The 18,249-nt window shown below is 36.3% G+C and overlaps 1 protein-coding gene across 1 annotated transcript in view; it reads right to left on the reverse strand.

The window, feature by feature from the left end:
• The window catches only part of CCDC178 (coiled-coil domain containing 178), a 182,546-nt gene that overhangs the window by 151,639 nt on the left and 12,658 nt on the right, over nucleotides 1-18,249 (reverse strand). Inside the window, exons 7-10 of the mRNA XM_075706468.1 lie at nucleotides 17,608-17,750; nucleotides 9,649-9,806; nucleotides 6,063-6,154; nucleotides 5,803-5,939 (exon numbers count right to left, since the gene is read on the reverse strand). Of these exons, the coding sequence (XP_075562583.1) occupies nucleotides 5,803-5,939; nucleotides 6,063-6,154; nucleotides 9,649-9,806; nucleotides 17,608-17,750 (530 nt within the window). The remainder of the gene's footprint in view (nucleotides 1-5,802; nucleotides 5,940-6,062; nucleotides 6,155-9,648; nucleotides 9,807-17,607; nucleotides 17,751-18,249) is intronic.

Raw genomic sequence — 18,249 nt, forward strand, 5'->3', positions numbered from 1 at the left:
ATCTACTACAAGCATGTTAGGAAAAACATAGCTGAGTACACATGTGAATGGCCCAAATCTTCCCTAGATGATAATGATCAAAGATGATAACAAGAAAGAGCAGTAGAGATTTTTTGGCTGCAGGAAGGCAATATGAAAGCAGACGTACTCTGGTACTTCCAAGTCTAAGACCATTTAGTTAGGAGCCATCTCATTAGACAGTAATAATAGTTCTATTCTTTAGACTTTCACAGGTCTGCCTCTGTCACATACACTGATTATACCTTCTTGCACACCAGTGAGGTTAGCAATGAGATAGACAGAGACCAACAATACCAATGCAAGTAGTAACCAGGGCTGTGACAATCATGACTTGTGAGAGTTATAACCGTAAGTGGATTACCAGTTACAGACAGACTGATGAAGGAGATCAAGAAACTAATGCTATGAAGAATCAGTGGCAAATGAGGAATTTGTGAAGGTATAGTATGTGATGCCTTGAGAGCAAAGACAAACTACTTAGATGGGATCAGAAGTAATTACAATACTCCAGCCAGCAAAGAGAGGTTCAAGGATATTCTGACTACCAGATGAAACTTCAGTTGTAAATCCGCCTCTGAACAAATCATTTCCATACACTTTTGGTAATGGTTTCTGCTTAGTTATGACAGAGTTTATGAATCCCATAAATACTGATTTGAAGTATTCAGACCACAACCACATCACTTTCAAAACAGAAAGTTTTTCTGCAGATGGTCTTGTGACCTGATTCTGAAACAGGTCTCATTAATTATTGCATCATAAATAGATGACTTCATTTTGCAAATTCCACATGTAGAAGACTTGCAAATCACATACGTCATGACACATGCAGTTCTCCTCATTAAGCACTTTTAAAATTTCCACATGCCCTTCATATGAACAATACTTACAGTAGACTATGTAGGAAAAAGAATTATCTACCAGAAACAAATTACCTGAAGAAAGTAACACATATTCTAAAACACTGACAAAAGTTCACTGGACAACTAACTACTCACTTTCCCTAGGGAAGTTTTGAAACAGCCAATACTGGAAACCCTAAAAAATTAATCATCTGATTGTTTCTTAAAATGGGTATACATGTAGCTAATTTTCTTTTTGGGAAGGTAGTGACTAAATGGCTTCACAAATTCCTTCCAAATTGTCTATGATTATTAAAATACTTAAATAACAAAATACCAAAGCCAAAAGAGCAATTAATCGGAACAGTGCAGAGCAAGCAGATCTGTGCTGAAGCTGGAAAGAAATGAAAGGAACCAAACAATGACTGTTCTACTCTGAATTCCTATACCTTTCACGTGGAGCAAAATTGTTTTGATGCATACAAGGCTACCCATGACTCTGGAGGTCAAAACGCTTTAAGCATGGATGCAAGAGGAACATAAATATTCCAAGCAGAAAAGCAAGTGGACTACAGCTGAAAGAAGAACTGCAGATCTTCAGTGCATCTGTTCCATACTCCATTCTATGTACAGGTGTTGAAAATTTTACCACAGCTTCTGCAGCTTACTCAGGAACTCTGTCCCCATTTGAGAAGCATGGTAAGTGTTTGATTTTTCTTTCCCTAAACTTTCATACATTCAGTAACTGTGCATACTACATGGGCCTGAGATTTTTTGATTACATATACTCAGCCATTACATATCAGGTCAAATGCACTGTTTTTCCTCAGCTTCTTTCATCCAAGATGCTTAACATACTATGGAGGAAAGGCAACACAGATGGGGGGTGAATGTTCATATGGACAACAAATCCCAAAGTATTCCAGTAATTGGAACTTTTTTCCCCACCCAAATACTTGTTTGCATAAACCTCATATTTTAGATCCTTCTAAGCTCAACCACAAGTTACCTGGAGATAGGTCTTGGAATACTTTGCGAAAAAAGTACTTCAGGATCATTTTGCCAAAGGCAATGCTATTTCTGGATGCCTCTGCACAGTACTCAGTATCGGTGTGTGTGAAGATGTCCTCATCAATTACATCAATATAATTTGAAGTACACTTCTGATTATTAAAAGCAGGCCCACTTCAATGGTCGCATAGAAGATACTGAAAGAATATGATAGGCATTTTAGAAAATATAGGAGGTAGAAGTGTTTCTCTCTCATATCAAGAAAAAAGACAGGAACTTTCTGAAATTGCTAATACTCTGTAAGAAGAGGTAAGGATTTTACATTTATTGACAGGAAGATGTCTATACGCTGGATTAAGAAAACTTGGAAACCAACTGCCTCGTTGATGTAATAAGGTAATTTGAGAAAAAACCCACAGCACCACAACTGTTTGTGAAAAGGTTTTTCCATGTATGGCTGAAGCAGTCTGAAAGAGACAGAAGAGAAAATTCACGATGTCCAGTCATGCTTACAAAAATACTACTCTTGTTAAAGTATATGAGACAATGAAAGATACAGGTTGCTCATCTTTTTCTTGTTGAAATGTTACCTCTTCCTCTGAAAAGAAAGACAGGTAGTTGCAGGTGAAACATTATCTCTCCTAAACAAAGCTGAAAACTCAAGAAAACACTCTGGGAATAAAGATCACTTGGGAATAAGTAAAAGAATGTCACATCTCATCTGCTTATTTTTTGCCTTATGACACAATGCCCATCAAATGGTTAAGTCTTCAAAAGAAGACTGCACATCTCATGGTATGAAACATATGTTTACAGATCAGCAGAAGCAGTCAGTTAAACTTCCATAAGAACAGAAGAAAAATTATATCTAAAATCCATTCCCCAGGCTTCATAAAAGTCATGCAGAAGACATTCTTATTTAGCCAGTAAAGCAGCCTTAACTTAATTGAGGGAGTATATCTTCTTTTCAAAAGCATAAGACATTTGAGAGTCTCCTCTAAGTTACTACTGTAAGAATACTTTCCCTTCTTATTTAATATGACAGCCACCATAGAAGACAGGTTTGGGGGAGTTTAATGAAATTGGCACTTCATAGTGAGAACATAATACTTATGATCAAATCTCCATATCATAGGGTTATTGGGTAAGTGATCTAAAATAAGAATTGTTTTTAAGAAAGGTGAGAGAAAGAAATTAAAATTGTTTAGACAAGCCAACACATATTCTCAGTTGACCACTGTATTAGAAATCCTATCAAAACATAACTATGACAGAAATACTTTAAAGAAAAGTATTAACAGTTGGACACAAACTCAGAAGTTCAGTCAATGAAGAAGAATTAGGGGCAGCTGAGCTTTGGTTTTTACCCATCTTGTACAGGAAATGAGTCTATGTGTAGACTGCATGTGCCCCTAAAATCTCAGGTGATCGTGAGATGTATTTCTTGAATGTACTGCATGTTCTAACTAGGAAAGATACACAACTAAGCTTTCTAGGAAGAGTGTTAGAAGACAATTCTCTATCTTCTTGCAGCCTAGTAGGAGGTGGACAGTCACTCACATTTTAGTCCTGTTGGAGTAACCTGTCAGGACACTGTTAGTATACAATTAATCAAAACAAGCACTCCAATTCTTAGACTAACATGAGACAATATGTTGATTTTAAGAATCACATTCTGATGGAATATAGCAATTAAATACAATGCAGCAAATCTTCCCTAATACAAAAGACCGTACAGAAATCACAGTGCACTCAGAAAGTAAAATTAAAAATAAAGCATACTTATATTCAGAAAGTTTGTGAGAGGCTACAGAAGGCTCGGAGTATCAGAATAATGATCTGACATGCAAAATATTTCCAATATAAAGCAATAGATTAGTGGCAGATCAAAGAAATTAAAGGTTTCTGAGCAGAACCAAACATCCTGCCTCTTCCATAGCACTTAATGGCATTCTCCCCAAGAGAAATATAGTTACAGCCTTTGTTTAAAACACTCCTTATTCAGTCAAGAACTCCAAAAAGATGAAAGGGGATTTTCAAATAAAAAACCCTACAAATAGCACACTTCCTTTGAGCTTATACTCGGTAACACATAAGAGGAATGCATGCAACTTCTGATTTTCAGGAGGGATTAGTAATTCTCCCTTAAGAACTAATATGTTTCATGCTAGGTCAGTGGTCTTGAAAGCAGAATTGAGAGACCATAGGGGCTCTATAAAATAGCATTCCAGAAAATCTTTCTAGGAGTTAACTTAAATTATCATAAGAAAGCAATGTACAGAAATCTGGGATTGTATCAGGCTGACTAAGAATCCTGGTGTTCCACTAAAGCAAGATTTAAAAGGTAACTCTTCTGAATTAATATTTTTCTTTAAAAAAAATACTTAAAATTGAATTCTATACTCAGCCTCCACTCATTTCCTGGGACTAGACAAAATAGCAGTCTGAAAAGATATTTCCCCTCCAAAGGATGTCTTCAGATCATCCTTTGAAGACATAAATAAACTGAGCTCCTGGAATTCTTCATTACTCTGAACTTGTCATAACCATTCTCTGGGTCTTGAATCTGAATGTTCATATGCATTTCTTGAACTCCTGAACATGTGGAAGGACAATAATCAGGACACGCTCATAACAATACTAATTACATGTGAAATGCTCAAAGGATTTCTCTTGGGAACTTGTCCAGTCTTTCTAGGATGCCTGTAAAGTTTTAGCGTACAAGATGGTCTCAAGTAATAATGCTTCCCAAACCTGTTTTCTGAGAACTCCCCTCTCTATCCTGATGTTCTGCATTTGCCTCTATGTGTTTTTACAAATCTGAGTTTCCTCTTTCAGCCTATCAGTTAATACTTCCACCATGGGCAATATCTCTCTCCATTGTCTTACATGTATGATGAAATAAAAGTTTTAATGTATCAAAAAGTGTCAATGAAATTGGAAAGAATAAATTTTTAAAGCTACAGCACTAATTCTAAAATGTTCTAATAATCCCAATAAGCAGTCCCATCAACATCAGAACTAATGAAGCCTGGTTTCTTACACATTTGTGTCCGATTGTTGATTTACTTTGGTATGTAAGATGTGAGCTCCAACTTGGAGTATTATTAAGGAGTATGTACATGCCTCCTCCTCTCTTTCATCTTTTTATCTACTCCCTTTTCCCACATCTCTTGTATGGAATTTTTGGAGTCTAGTAAGGAATGTTTTCATGCTGACAGGATGTCTATATTCAACTCAGTCATCAATTTCTAGAAAACTTATAAGAATCTAACTATTTTCAAGAACTTTTCTTTTCAGTTGACTTTGCTGAAACCAGACAATAAAATCCAAAGTTACGAGGGGATAAAGAAGATAACCTGTCAGATACACAAAACCAGCATACACCTAGTGTCCAAAGGAAGAAGAAACTAAAAATTTGTTTTATTTGCTGCTATATTATAAATGCATTGAAAGTATTATGTACAATATAGTTTAAAGTATAGCTATTTGGAATCAATAAACTGAGGAGTTACAAAAGATGTGTGCATAATGTCTTACAAGAATTCAAATAAAATAGAGAAAAAGTATTTCAGATTCTATGTTTATAACAATCATATATGAAAAAAACACAAATAAAACTCATAAAATTTTTTACCAAAATGTTTTGGGGACTGAGGTTTCTGTTAACATACTGAGAATTTCAGAATCTTTCTCCTTTTGTTTTATTTTAATTGCCAAAGTATGTATTTTGTCTTTTGCAGAATTTTAGTTATTTTTCTTTCAAGTGAATGGCAAGTTAGATGATAAATTTCAGCCTGAAGAGATTTTTAATTATTGAAATGTTAAATTACAGACAGATTTAAAATAAAAGCAAGGTTCACTTTTACAGGCATGCTTTCAGTGAAAAAATAGCGCTTGCTTCCTATATTTATATTGCAGGCATTACCTATTTCCAAATTTTTGCAAAAACTCTTCATTTTCTCCCTCAAGTTCTTCATTTTCACATTTCAAAATATCCAGTGCTTCATTAGTATTGAGAAGTTTTTGCTTTATATTCTGTAGATCAGTTTCCCTGGTGGATTTCTAATGAACAATAAAAAACATTCAGACACCTTTAGCATAAGTTGAAATTATTTCAGGCCAACACAGAAAACGCAAGTATGCAAGCATTTTTACTTCTTTTCTATAAAACAATAAAAAACTTACTAATACTTCCACAGCTTTAATCACTTCAGAAGAAGCATCTAATATTTTCATGCTCTCATCTCCTTGGGCAGCTATTTCATTATTCAAATCTTCTATCTAGAAAATATTTTGTAATGTAAGTAATACAAATATCTCCTATAATCCTTTGTAATAATTAAACAATATATTTTAAAAATAAATTTAAAAGGAAGGCTATTAAACAGTAACTAGAGATATTTCATGCTATGTTATTCATATGCACATTGCCATTGTGATGTATCCTAGCAGAATCTTTAGACTCACGGTATCAGTAAGCACACACTCACAGCCTGCTAATTCATACATGACATATGTGGTATAATTAAGCAGAATACCTTGAGTTCCTCTCAGCCTCAAGATTTTCCTCAGTATCTCAATATACCTATTGACTTAATACAGATTCATACAGAGATTCAATTATGGATCAATCACTGGAGCTTAAGGAAAAAAGAGGATATCAGGGAAGCAAGCATCTAAGACTGTTGTAGTTTAACCTGGTTGCCAGCTAAACACCACACAGCTGTTCACTCACTCCCCACTCCCCCAGTCAGATGGGGTAGAGAATCAGGGGGAAAAATAAGTAAAATGCGTGGGTTAAGATAAAGACAGTTTAATAGGACAGAAAGGAAGGTGAAAAAAACATATATACAAAACAAGTGATGCACAATGCAATTGCCCACCACCCACTGACCGATACCCAGCCAGTTCCCAAGCAGTGGTTCTCAGCCCCCTGGCCAACACTCCCCCCGCCCCCCCCCCCCCCCAGCCCAGTTTATATACTGAGCATGACATCATATGGTATGGAACATCCCTTTGGCCAGTTTGGGTCAGCTGTCCTGGCTGTGCCCCTCCCAGTTTCTTGTGCACCTGGCAGAGCATGGGAAGCTGAAAAAGTCCTTGACTAGTGTAGGCACTACCTAGCAAAAACTAAAACATCAGTGTGTTATCAACATTATTCTCATACTAAATCTAAAACACAGCACTATGCCTGCTACCAGGAAGAAAATTAACGCTATCTCAGCTGAAACAGGACAACAGGATAAGGAAAACATCATGGCTTTAGATAGATAAAGGCATGCCTGCTCACACTGAACCTAATGATCTTTGTTTCCTTCACCTCTCTTTCCTCTGCAGAGGCTGAAATGACATAGCTATCCTGGCAGAACTTACCTATACAATCTCCATAGAGATATGGGTCTAACTGGAATATGACTAGACAACAAATGTGTCCAAGCAGGATCAGGGTTGATAAGGATGTTAGCATAAGGGTAGAGAATACATGTGGGAAGATCAGGACAGAATTAGGACACAGGTACTCTAAATGGCATGTAATTTCCTACTGCTACCTCAAGAATCTGATGAAGAGCAGATTTACATAAGATGCTTTGTGACTATGTCCCAGTGGCTAAGGAGGGAAACAATGTCTTGTGATCTTGTCCAGAATGTCATAGCTGAGTTGTACTTCTCCAGGATTCTACTGATTGTCCTTATATGGCTGTACCTTCCTAACTAGTTGGGGACTGAAGGTCCTAACCTGAATGGGTAGGGATTATAAAACATGATCTGTGAGGAAAAACTGCAAAGAAGCACCTTTACTAATCTAGAAAAAGGAGATTAAAAAGCAAATTGTTAAGTCTTTCAATATGTAAAATATTCTACGAAATATAGTTCAGGGGAAGTTTGAGAAAGAGAAACAAATTGGTTACACCCACAGGGAAAAAAAAACCCAGTGGATGAAGTATGAGCAAAATGTGCCAGTTTTTAAATTGCTCGTACATGGGAAAAATATGATTGAGAAATTTTTGTCCTTCTTTCAATGTTTTTAGAGCAAACATTTTAACAGGAATGACCTGAAATACTGCCACACTGTGCAGGTAATTAATGAAGACAAAAACGTAAGGGTTTCTTCTAATCTTTGAAGAGCAAAGCCCATATAGATACAGAAAAAGGACTGAATGCATACAGACACCTTTTGTAATGCAAATCTGGGTAACTTGGAAAAAAGAAAACTCAGAGTTGTCCTTACAGTGTCAAAAGTTCTAACACTCACAATAGGTCATATAAAAAATCTAAAAACCAGCATGAATTAAAGCAAGGAAAAAAAGCTAGGAAAAAAATGCAGAAAAATATTGGCTCACAACACTAATTCTGTCTTCAAACTTGTTGATGTCCATGACAACTGTCATGTTATAATTTGGATCCAATTCAAACCCCACTGAAGTCACTGAAAATAACTCCAATGTTTTCCCAACTCCCAAAATAACTCCATTGTCCCAGAAACATTTCTATGATGATCAGAAGAATCATTTTGAGCTTTCTGAAAATCCACTATTATTTGTAAAGATTTATTGAGTTAGCTGGTTTAGTCATGTTTTTGAGGGAAACTGACAATAACAGAACAGGTTTATGCTAAACCTAACTCTGGCTCACCTTTGGCATAATCTAATCAAACCAAAGGTGGTCATCAAATGGAGCGGTTCCATGCTCCACCTTATCCCTGTTGCATATTTCTCTCCTTCCCTTGTATTGGTCTTAATACCTGCTGAAGCATATCAGGTCAGGCAAACCCAGCTGGAAACAAATCTGGGGGGCAGGGGGAGGGAGGAAAGTTTACTAATGAGTATTGCCTCTGAAAATAGTGGATTTCTAGTTATCAGTTGGTAGTAATTGCTGGTGCCAATAATAGGAAGAAAACTGTAATACACAGTTGGAAGCAAATGGAAGGAACATGCATGTTGGTATCTTTGCTTTTGTGGAGGGTGTGCTTTGGTTTTATTTTGTTAAGTTCTGGGCATGCTTGGTAGATTCAGCTTCTTGGAAATACTCCACCTAGATTCTGAATTCCACTGGATCATTAGCAGGACGTACCTATCTAGATGCACAAACCACAACAGTACTGGGCATGTACAAGAGAATGAATTTCATACTTTATTTATACATGTATACATATACATATGAAAAACCAGCAAGTTCTGTGGTGGGCATCTAAATCCTGGTTTAGGCATTTTCCACTGTTTCCACATACGGAGCTGTCAATTAATTGAACACTCCTAGACAGGCAGTCCAGTTCAGATTTTAAACTGCCAAGTACAACAAGATTTCAAAATGAATGCTAGACAAATATAGCAGAAAACAGGGGTATTTTAAGTAAAATCAGGTATCACTCTGCATGCTGTAAGAGTACATCACATGCCATCTCAGCTTAAAAAATCTACTAATTCAAGAGGATACTTATGCTGTCCCACTAAATGCACACTTTCTTCCAGATGATTTAAGAAGATAAGTAATATTAAGCTGATATGCATCCAACAACTAAAAATATCCAGGTCACTTAAAGGAATATAAAATGATTATGATATTTTTAATAAATAAAGCTGAAAAATAATATTACAACAAAAGAATGATCATGAGAGTTCTGTAGAATCTACCACTTTTTATTTTTAAATCAGTACTTGTATTTTCACTTCTACAGAGGACCTTAACTCTTAAACATACAAAATATTCAGGCATTCATGTACTTTTCAATAAAAGATACTCATTTACTTGCTTGTTTATAAATATTCAAGACTCACTTTGCTGTTCCAACATTTTGCATCTTCCTGGATTTCTGCTTTTTGCTTCACTAACTCCTCAAGGTGTTTTTCATCCTTTATAATCTTCTCCTCTGTTTCTTTTAACTTCATACAGTATTCGGTCCAAATAAATTCAGAATGCTTTAACTCGTTCCTAATAGAAATACACACAAAGTGAATCCATCTATTTGGAAATATTCCAAGGTAGTCCCTCTCCATAAAGGAAAATGTAAAGCAGATCTGAATTAGTAAAGATTTATTTTGATTCTCTACTACATTTCTTGAACAGGTATGCATGAGAGAATTTCAAAATATCTACCCTGGCAGGTTCATGCAATTTCAGCCAGATATCAAAACTACTCATGCTACCAGTTCACTTGCACTTAAACAGCCTGCCAACATTACAACTTCTAATTGGACCTCTGAACAGGTATTGGTGTAGTTAAGCACAAGACTTTGTTTCATACCTCTCACACATTAATTAAACAAAATAGGAGTCAACTTCTTTCTCTGCTAGTGGCTGAATCTAGTTCAGAGCCATCTTCACATAATCAATCTGCTACACTGTCATCTTGTGGACAAATGTCATTTGTGAAGAAAATTTTTTACTGACATCAATTCCTCATGTAAAAAGGAACTTGCAGACAGTAGGCAAGGTCAAACGAGGGGATACGGACTTTACTTTCACTCTGAATAGCAGATTTATCAGCATTATGAGAACTGGCCATAATTACAGAAAGAGATAATAACAACTATAACAACTGTCAGGAAAACACTCCCAGGAGACACTGTTAGGCCTCATTATAGACTGTGCACAGGCCTTTTGTTACAGCCGTGTATGAGAACGGATCTGGAGAAAGGCAGAAGAAATAGAGGGACATCAGGTTAAAATTTTACAATGACTGCCAGTGCTTGTACATTATTTTTATTATTGTTTCAGCAGGCAGAAAACAGGAGTTTCCCCCTTGGTCCCCAGAGAACTATCTTGGCCAATAACATACTCCGAAGAATGCCTTAAATGGCAAAATAAATCCACCACAGCAGAACTAAGACCAACAGTAGCTGAATTTTAGAGACATCTACTGCATTACAATCCAAATAAAACCTGAACGTGTTTTGCATTCTTAAACACAGTAAAGCAACAGAAAACAATAATGAAGAGACTTCATCACTAATTCAAGAGCCATTCCTACAAGATTATTTAATAGACACTCTTCCTTTACTTGCTTCCAAGATTTCGATCTAGTGATGGAGAAAAGACTTACTTGCAATGTCACATTCCAAATGTCACAGAATATATGTAACACGAGTGGGAAACCTAACACTTCAAACACCTCTACTTTCTTAGGTCCCACCACCACCCATGGAAGAAATATATAAATGATGCTTGGAGTTATTCTAATGACAGACACATAACAGTCATAGACTGTAACTTTCTTCTCATATTACCTATCAGCTACAACTTTCTGAGTACAATCTCATGGAAAAATACAGTACTACCAGCCACAGCGAATATGTATAAAAGGAACAGACTGTGTTGTGTGAGGTATCCCAATCTCAGTATTTTGAGTTTCATGCAATCTTCATCATTTTCTCACTGATGGCACTGAACATAAGAAAAGAGTATCAACTGCAGAACAGTCTTTCAGGTCTGTGCCATCATAAATCTGTCTTTCTCACACCTATCAATACCACATGTTATTCTAGGCCTCAGATGGCAGCTGAAGAGTCACCTTCCTCTGCAATGTAAGTATGACTTTAATTACCAGTCTAGCAAATGGCTGGGGAAAAAAAGATACAGTAGGCAAAAAAAAAAAAAAAAAATTCTTCACTGAGGGGTAGACAAAAGTCTTCTACTTGACTTTTTCCTGTAAATGCTGATATTCCTAAAAACACTTGCATCATGAGCATTTTTAGTTTAATTTACATTCACACAAAACAAAAGAGGTTGCAAGCTGCACAACAGTCTACATCCCTGTCATGTGCTATGAACAGGAAATCACTTAACCAAGTGAAACAGAAAACATACATGGTATATTTCTATAAGTATAGATGATGAATTTCCACTATTAGTTACCTATTGCCATTATCATGGGGATTTTACTTACATTATGACTTGTTTCAAAAAACCAAAGAGTTCCTGTAAAGCAATTTTAATGCACCTCAGAACTAAAGCTTGCACATGAAACAAACTGCCCACACTGCCTTACAACTGCTAAACAAGCCAATAGGTGTGACACAGTGACAGAATTCTAAAGGGAACCAAACAAAATCCTGCATAAAAGACTATTAAAAAGTGAAGTAGTCAGAAGGCGAGATGAAATACTAATGAAAAAAATACAGAAGAAAGATTAAATGATCAATTTTCATTGAAAGAATAGGTCAACAGCATGGTATCTCAAAATTCTGTATCTGTTGCTTTTGATATACTTACAAATGATCTGACAGGGCAAGGAGTAGTGAAATTAAAAGTCTGCATATAATGCGATCACAGTAGGCAAGGCCAAAAAGAACTAAGAAACTAAGAAAATTTCAAGACAAACTAAGTAACTGGAGAACACAACAGCATGTACCATTTAGTGTCCAAACTCAAAAGAAGATCAGAGAGATTAAGCAATCAGTACACCTTAAAATTCTAAATTAACTGTATGAAATCGAGAAAGACATGTACATATTTCCATAAACACTCGGAAAGTCTACTCACCATTTAGCACAGTTAAAGAAGCTAGGAAGGTGTTAGATTAAGTAAAAAATAGGATGACAAACATTTGAATAAAAATGAGAGTAAGACGTTCCTGTTAAAGTCATTGACATGGCTTAATTTTGAATACTGCTTGCATTGCCTTTCAACCCATTTCAGAAAAGCATATCACAGAAGTGAAAAGGAGTCAGAGGACATCCTGGAAAGGTCATAAAATACAGAAGTCTCTTGAAAGCACATGGAAAATAATGGAAGTTGCTTTAGAAAACAGATAGGAAGAAGGAACAAGGTAAAAATCCATAGTCACAGAGGATATAGGCTAGTGAAGAAGTATCACAATACACAGCAATATTTATCATTGCATACATCTTAAGGCTTAGACTCCCAAACTACAGCAATTTGCCTGTAAGAAGAGAATAACAAATTGCTCCTGACCACACTTTGTAAATATGAATTGATAAGGAATAAAGTTTAATTGTAGGTATATGCTGGAATAGTTAAAAAAAAAAAAAAAAACCCAGAAAAGTGAAATCATATACTTTTAACATTATTTATTCTGGTATTACACGATAAAATCACCTCCAGCAATGGATCACTATAACCATTGCTAACAATTCCTGCCAGCAGCTAGTAATTCAGACAAGTTGGCAGAACACTGAATAGGCCAGTGAAACACTAAACTGATTTGCAAAGTATCTGAATACATACCAAAAATTACATTTTTGGTAATACTTCTTACTCAGGACCTGATCTTTCCCATAATCAAAATCAACATGAGGTTTGCAATGAACTTTACCAGTTACAGAATCAGGGTCCATGCTGTCTGATTTCTCTCAGCTGGAACCCACAAAGGAGCTACAGAGCATTTGATCAGATCACCTCTATATACATATTCAAACTATAATTAAAATTCCAAATATTGTGAAGACATTGTGAAGCTTGTATTCAGAGGCTCATATCCATCAGAAGTAAGTATTATCTCCTACTCTTCACACACCTCTTCCTTTGTCCTTTGTTTAGACACACATACTGGCTTTAATTAGAGAATCACATGGTAATTTCCAGAAGTCACTCCAGCTTTGACAACTGTTGGCATTACAGAATTCTGGTCTCAGGTTTTGTATAATAAAATACTTGGGTTTAAACTATATTTCTGACTACAATTTTTATTTTCATATACTAAGATTCTTTCTAGATTGCAAACTAGGCTCTGAAATGAAAAAAGTTAAGCTTTAGTTAACTAAACAAAACCATGTTGACTGTGACTCTTTTTAATCTTAGATGTAATCAAATATAATTAGCATAAATATCTCTAATACAGAGTCAAAATTATCCTGAACTCAAGAAAAACAAGACCGAGAAATTCACTGTAAAGGTTAGAATCAAAAAAGGAAAAAGTCAGTCACACTAACAAAAGAAACAAGTCAGACAAAGACACTTATTTCTTTAGTATTGCTAAGCTATCCATCTTACAGAAAAATATATTTTTTTATCCTACCTGACTCATCCTTACTGAGACATAGACAGTTTGGATCTTATTACAAGTGCACAGATACTTTATGAGTGCAAGACAGGAACTTCTCAAGCAGCAACATCGTTTGAGTAAATTCATGTTACCCAGGATGCCTCCTGCTCCCATATTAAAATATAAACATATTATAGGAAGAGCTATGATCCTTCTTTAATTCTGCAGTTTAGTTCCAATGGCAAAGAGATCCACAGTGATATGGTATCTTAAAGAAATAGGATTATTGCATCTAAATAACCTTCCTTTCTTCAAGAATGTGTGAGTAAGGTTTCTGCTCTAGCTGACTGACAAGCACAGATCTCCCTGGATAGCAGACATCAAAAGCACCAGTCATATTAGCTAAAGTAATGATTTCCTGAGGTTGATATCAACCCCAAAATACACTGTAAGAGCGCTCTGTTTTGCGAAAGTCAGTGTTACTTTGTGCTACAGGCTTAACAACTTGTAAGATTCTGAGGCAGGCAGTAGGTACTCCTTCTGTGGGACTGAAAAAGGTGTTTCAAGTTCCTGAGCACTGATCAGTTTTTGAAATAAAGTTGCTGAGATGTTATAATCTAAAGAAACTGGAAATTATACAAGCAACCCCCATTATTTTCATCAGGTGCAGCTCTTTACCATGGCCTACTGAGCACCATAAACAGTAAGCAAAACAATCACACTTATCAATTCCAATTATTTCTTGAACAAAGAAATGAAAATATAAACCCAACAGAAAACAGCTACGGCAGCTATGACCTTTTATATCCCTCTGAGAGTGGGTTCCTTCACAGAGGGGGCCAAAATACCTTGCTCCCAAATTCTACTGTGTGCCTTGTTTTATTCTATCATATATTACTTAAACAGTTTACATACAGGTTAAAAACTATAACAGTTGTTCCTATTTGGTACATCAAATAAAAAGGTCACTCACAGTACCCTAAGCTCTCACAACTACTCAGTTATTCAAGGATTTGGTGTTGGCCTCCATGGAAGACAAGCCTACAAAAGATATTTCACTGACAGAACGCAGTAATTACAATGGGGTTGTGTATAAGCATACTGGTTTTGGCTGGGATAGAGTTAATTTTCTTCATAGTGGCTTGTATGGTGCTATGTTTTGGATTTGTGCTGAAAACAGTGTTGTTAACACAGGGGCGCTTTAGTTACTGCTGAGCAGTGCTTATACAGAGTCAAGACTTTTTCTGCTTCTCACCCCACCCCACCAGCGAGCAGGCTGGGGGTGCACAAGATGTTGGGAGGGGACACAGCTGGGACAGGTGACCCCAGCTGACCAAAGGGATATTCCATACCATATGATGTCATGCTCAGCAATAAAAGCTGCAGGGAAGAAGGAGGAAGGGGGTCATTCATCTGGAGTTATGGCATTTGTCTTCCCAAGTAATCACTATGTGTGCTGGAGCCCTGCTTTCCTGGAGATGGCTGAACATCTGCCTGCCAATGGGCAGTAGTGAATTAATTCCTTATTTTGCTTCGGTTGCACATGCAGCTTTTGTTTTACCTATTAATCTCAATCCATGAGTTTTTGCACTTTTACCCTCCTGATTCTCCACCCCACCCTGCTCGGGGGGGAGTGAGCTGTGTGGGGCTCAGTGGCCTACTGGGGTCAAACCATGACAATAAGCTATTCATAACTGTTTACTTTCTGTCTTTCTAAGAAGTCTGGCAGGGTGCTGCTGGCACATAAACATGCAAAATCTGTTTATTTCTCCTGGTTACAATTTCTAGAGTTTGATGTTTTCTTGATAAAGACAGGTTGACATGTGGCATAAGATTCTTAGATACGTACAGCTGAGAACCATCTTTGGCAAATAGGCTTTCACCGAGCAGAACTGAATAGCAGCTCTTACAAATATGTCTGTGCTGGTGTGAAGAGTAGCTCATGTAGTTCACAGACATATTTGGAAGCATAGAGAAAGACTGTCACAGCATCCTAGAATCGCCCAGTTATCTAGCAGACACAGATGGTCCATCTCTTTGAGGGACCTAACACTACTACCAGGAACTTTGTTAAGTTTAAATTCCACTGTTAGTCCAACAAACATAATCCTCCTCTAAAAATGATCAGGAAGTATTTTGCGTTCACAGTACTTCCTGCAAGCTGAATGGATCAGTGTATGGAAACAGACATCCTGCAGTAAGAGAACTGCAGTGTCTTAATTTTGAAGAGACTGAATGATTGTAGAAGAGACACGACACTAACTTGAGATGGTACATGTATCTTTAGATAACAGACACCCTTCTAAAGCCCTCATTTCTTTAAAAATTAAGAAATTCTGTAACTAGAAACTTCTCTTCAGCTCTGTAGTTGCTCCTTTACTGCTCTTGGGTAAATTAATGAGGCCAAGTCTATCGTGAATTCTTATGAGAATGATCCTTGAAAATAAACAAGGAATGGGAGTTAGATGGGACAGTCCCTGGCAATGGTTTTGCTGGATGGGAAATTAACACCTAACTGAAATGAGATTACCAAGGACATGAGTTTGCACGTACATCTTGACCATAAGCACTAGTCTTGCTGCCTTGAATGAAGCATCAGTGAGCAGGACAGGTTTACACCCACTACTGCACATCAGGCACTTTCTAACATCAACTTTCTGGAATACCAAAACAGCACATACTGTCCCAACTCAGGCAGTACATAGCACAACTTGAATTATGGAACTGGCATATAAATTTCTAGTGAATCTAGGTAGTTCTGAATTAATAGGATGGACCAAATTTGATGACTTACTACAAAACTTATATACTCCATAATTGCTGCTCACAGTTTTTGAAACACCTGGTATTTGAAGAACAGTTGCTGTCACATGGCTGTGGTACAAAAACATCTGTTACTGCCAGTAAGGTTATCTCAAAACTTTACTGATGTCTTTCAATTATGCCTGTAAGCTTTCCTCATCTCAACTGAAAAAGAGCCCGTGTGTCACTTTGTCAAATAAAACCTGGCAACTAGCCATAGGCTTATGCAACAAAGTGCAACCTCGTACCAAACATGAAAGTACTTGGTGTTTTTGTTCTTTGTCATAGTTATTCTTGGTGCTGACTCTTCGTAAGTTCAGCAACAGAAAGGAGAGATTACTTGTCAGTGACTGGCCATTAGCAGTGTTCTACTGTTACTATCGCTCTACTTGATAATTCAGGGGTTAATAGCCTGACAAGAGCTTACAGTGAGGAAACTGCAACATAAGTCACTGACATACAGAAGCTACCTTGCAGTCCAATAAAGTTAGAGTAATTTTGTTTGTTTGCTAAAAAAAAGAAAGACAAGGAATTTTGATAAGTTCAAAGGTATGTGTTATTGGCTAGAATTGTTCTGGTTAATATGCAAGTTCAAAATTAAGTTATAATTATAACATAACTATGGTACTATCATAAGTGCTGATGTTCAATGCAAGTAATTTGTGCAGTCTATAAGAATGATAGCAAAAAGGTCTGTCAAAGGGATTAAAGATTCATAAGTAAGTAAAATAAGGTAAAAATGGTGTGCTTTAGGAGTCAATTCATGGAACTTTCTGTTTGGGTATATTTCTGGACATCATCCCTTCCTTATTCTGCTAATGCAAGCTAAGGCAAACAAGGGGAACACTTCTTTTATGTATAATTCTATTAATTTTAATTTTACAAAAATCAGAATTTAAAATTATTTCTAAAAGCAAATGTTCTATAGTTTGAATGTCACTATTAAAACTAAGAGGACATTATAATACCATATTGAATAGCTCTTACTTGTATTGACTCAATAGTATCTCAGCATATTTAATTTTCTCATGCATAGATTTTATGTTCTTTTCAGATTCTTCATCAATTCTTTTCATTGTCTTTTGGATTTCCATGAGTTCAGAATGAACATCACTATATTTTTTTGACGCCTAAGAAAATAAAACAAGTTTTCTGAAAGATGTTATATAAAAATCATACATAATGTTTAAAATAAAACAATAATTTCAAGATTAGTCTGATTCTTTGCAGCTTAAAAATTGAAGTTTAAAGTTGAAGTAGTACTTTGTGATGTCATACAACTTAACAACAAATTCTGCATGGTCTGCAATAGATACAATCCTAGCAAAAGACAACAGAATGTGTGTTGTAAAATTGCATTACATAAAGAAATGTTAGCAAGAGGGCTTTCATTCTGTTACAAAACTCTGAAGTTATTGTGAAAAGGTGGCTACTTCCATGGGAAGACAGTGACCTCTGGAGCAGAAAGAAAGAAATAATGTTAAAAGAAGCCACTGAGGTTTCACTCAGTAATCTGACAGAATCATTACTTAAACATCTCCTACAGGATGTGCCAGACTGGCAGTCACCTATGTAAAAGAGGAGCCTGAGACAATGCAGACAATGAACACAATTTTCAATGGTAGAAAT

The sequence above is a fragment of the Pelecanus crispus genome, chromosome 2, assembly GCF_030463565.1.
Source record: "Pelecanus crispus isolate bPelCri1 chromosome 2, bPelCri1.pri, whole genome shotgun sequence".
In the NCBI taxonomy this organism is placed as follows: Eukaryota; Metazoa; Chordata; class Aves; order Pelecaniformes; family Pelecanidae; genus Pelecanus; species Pelecanus crispus.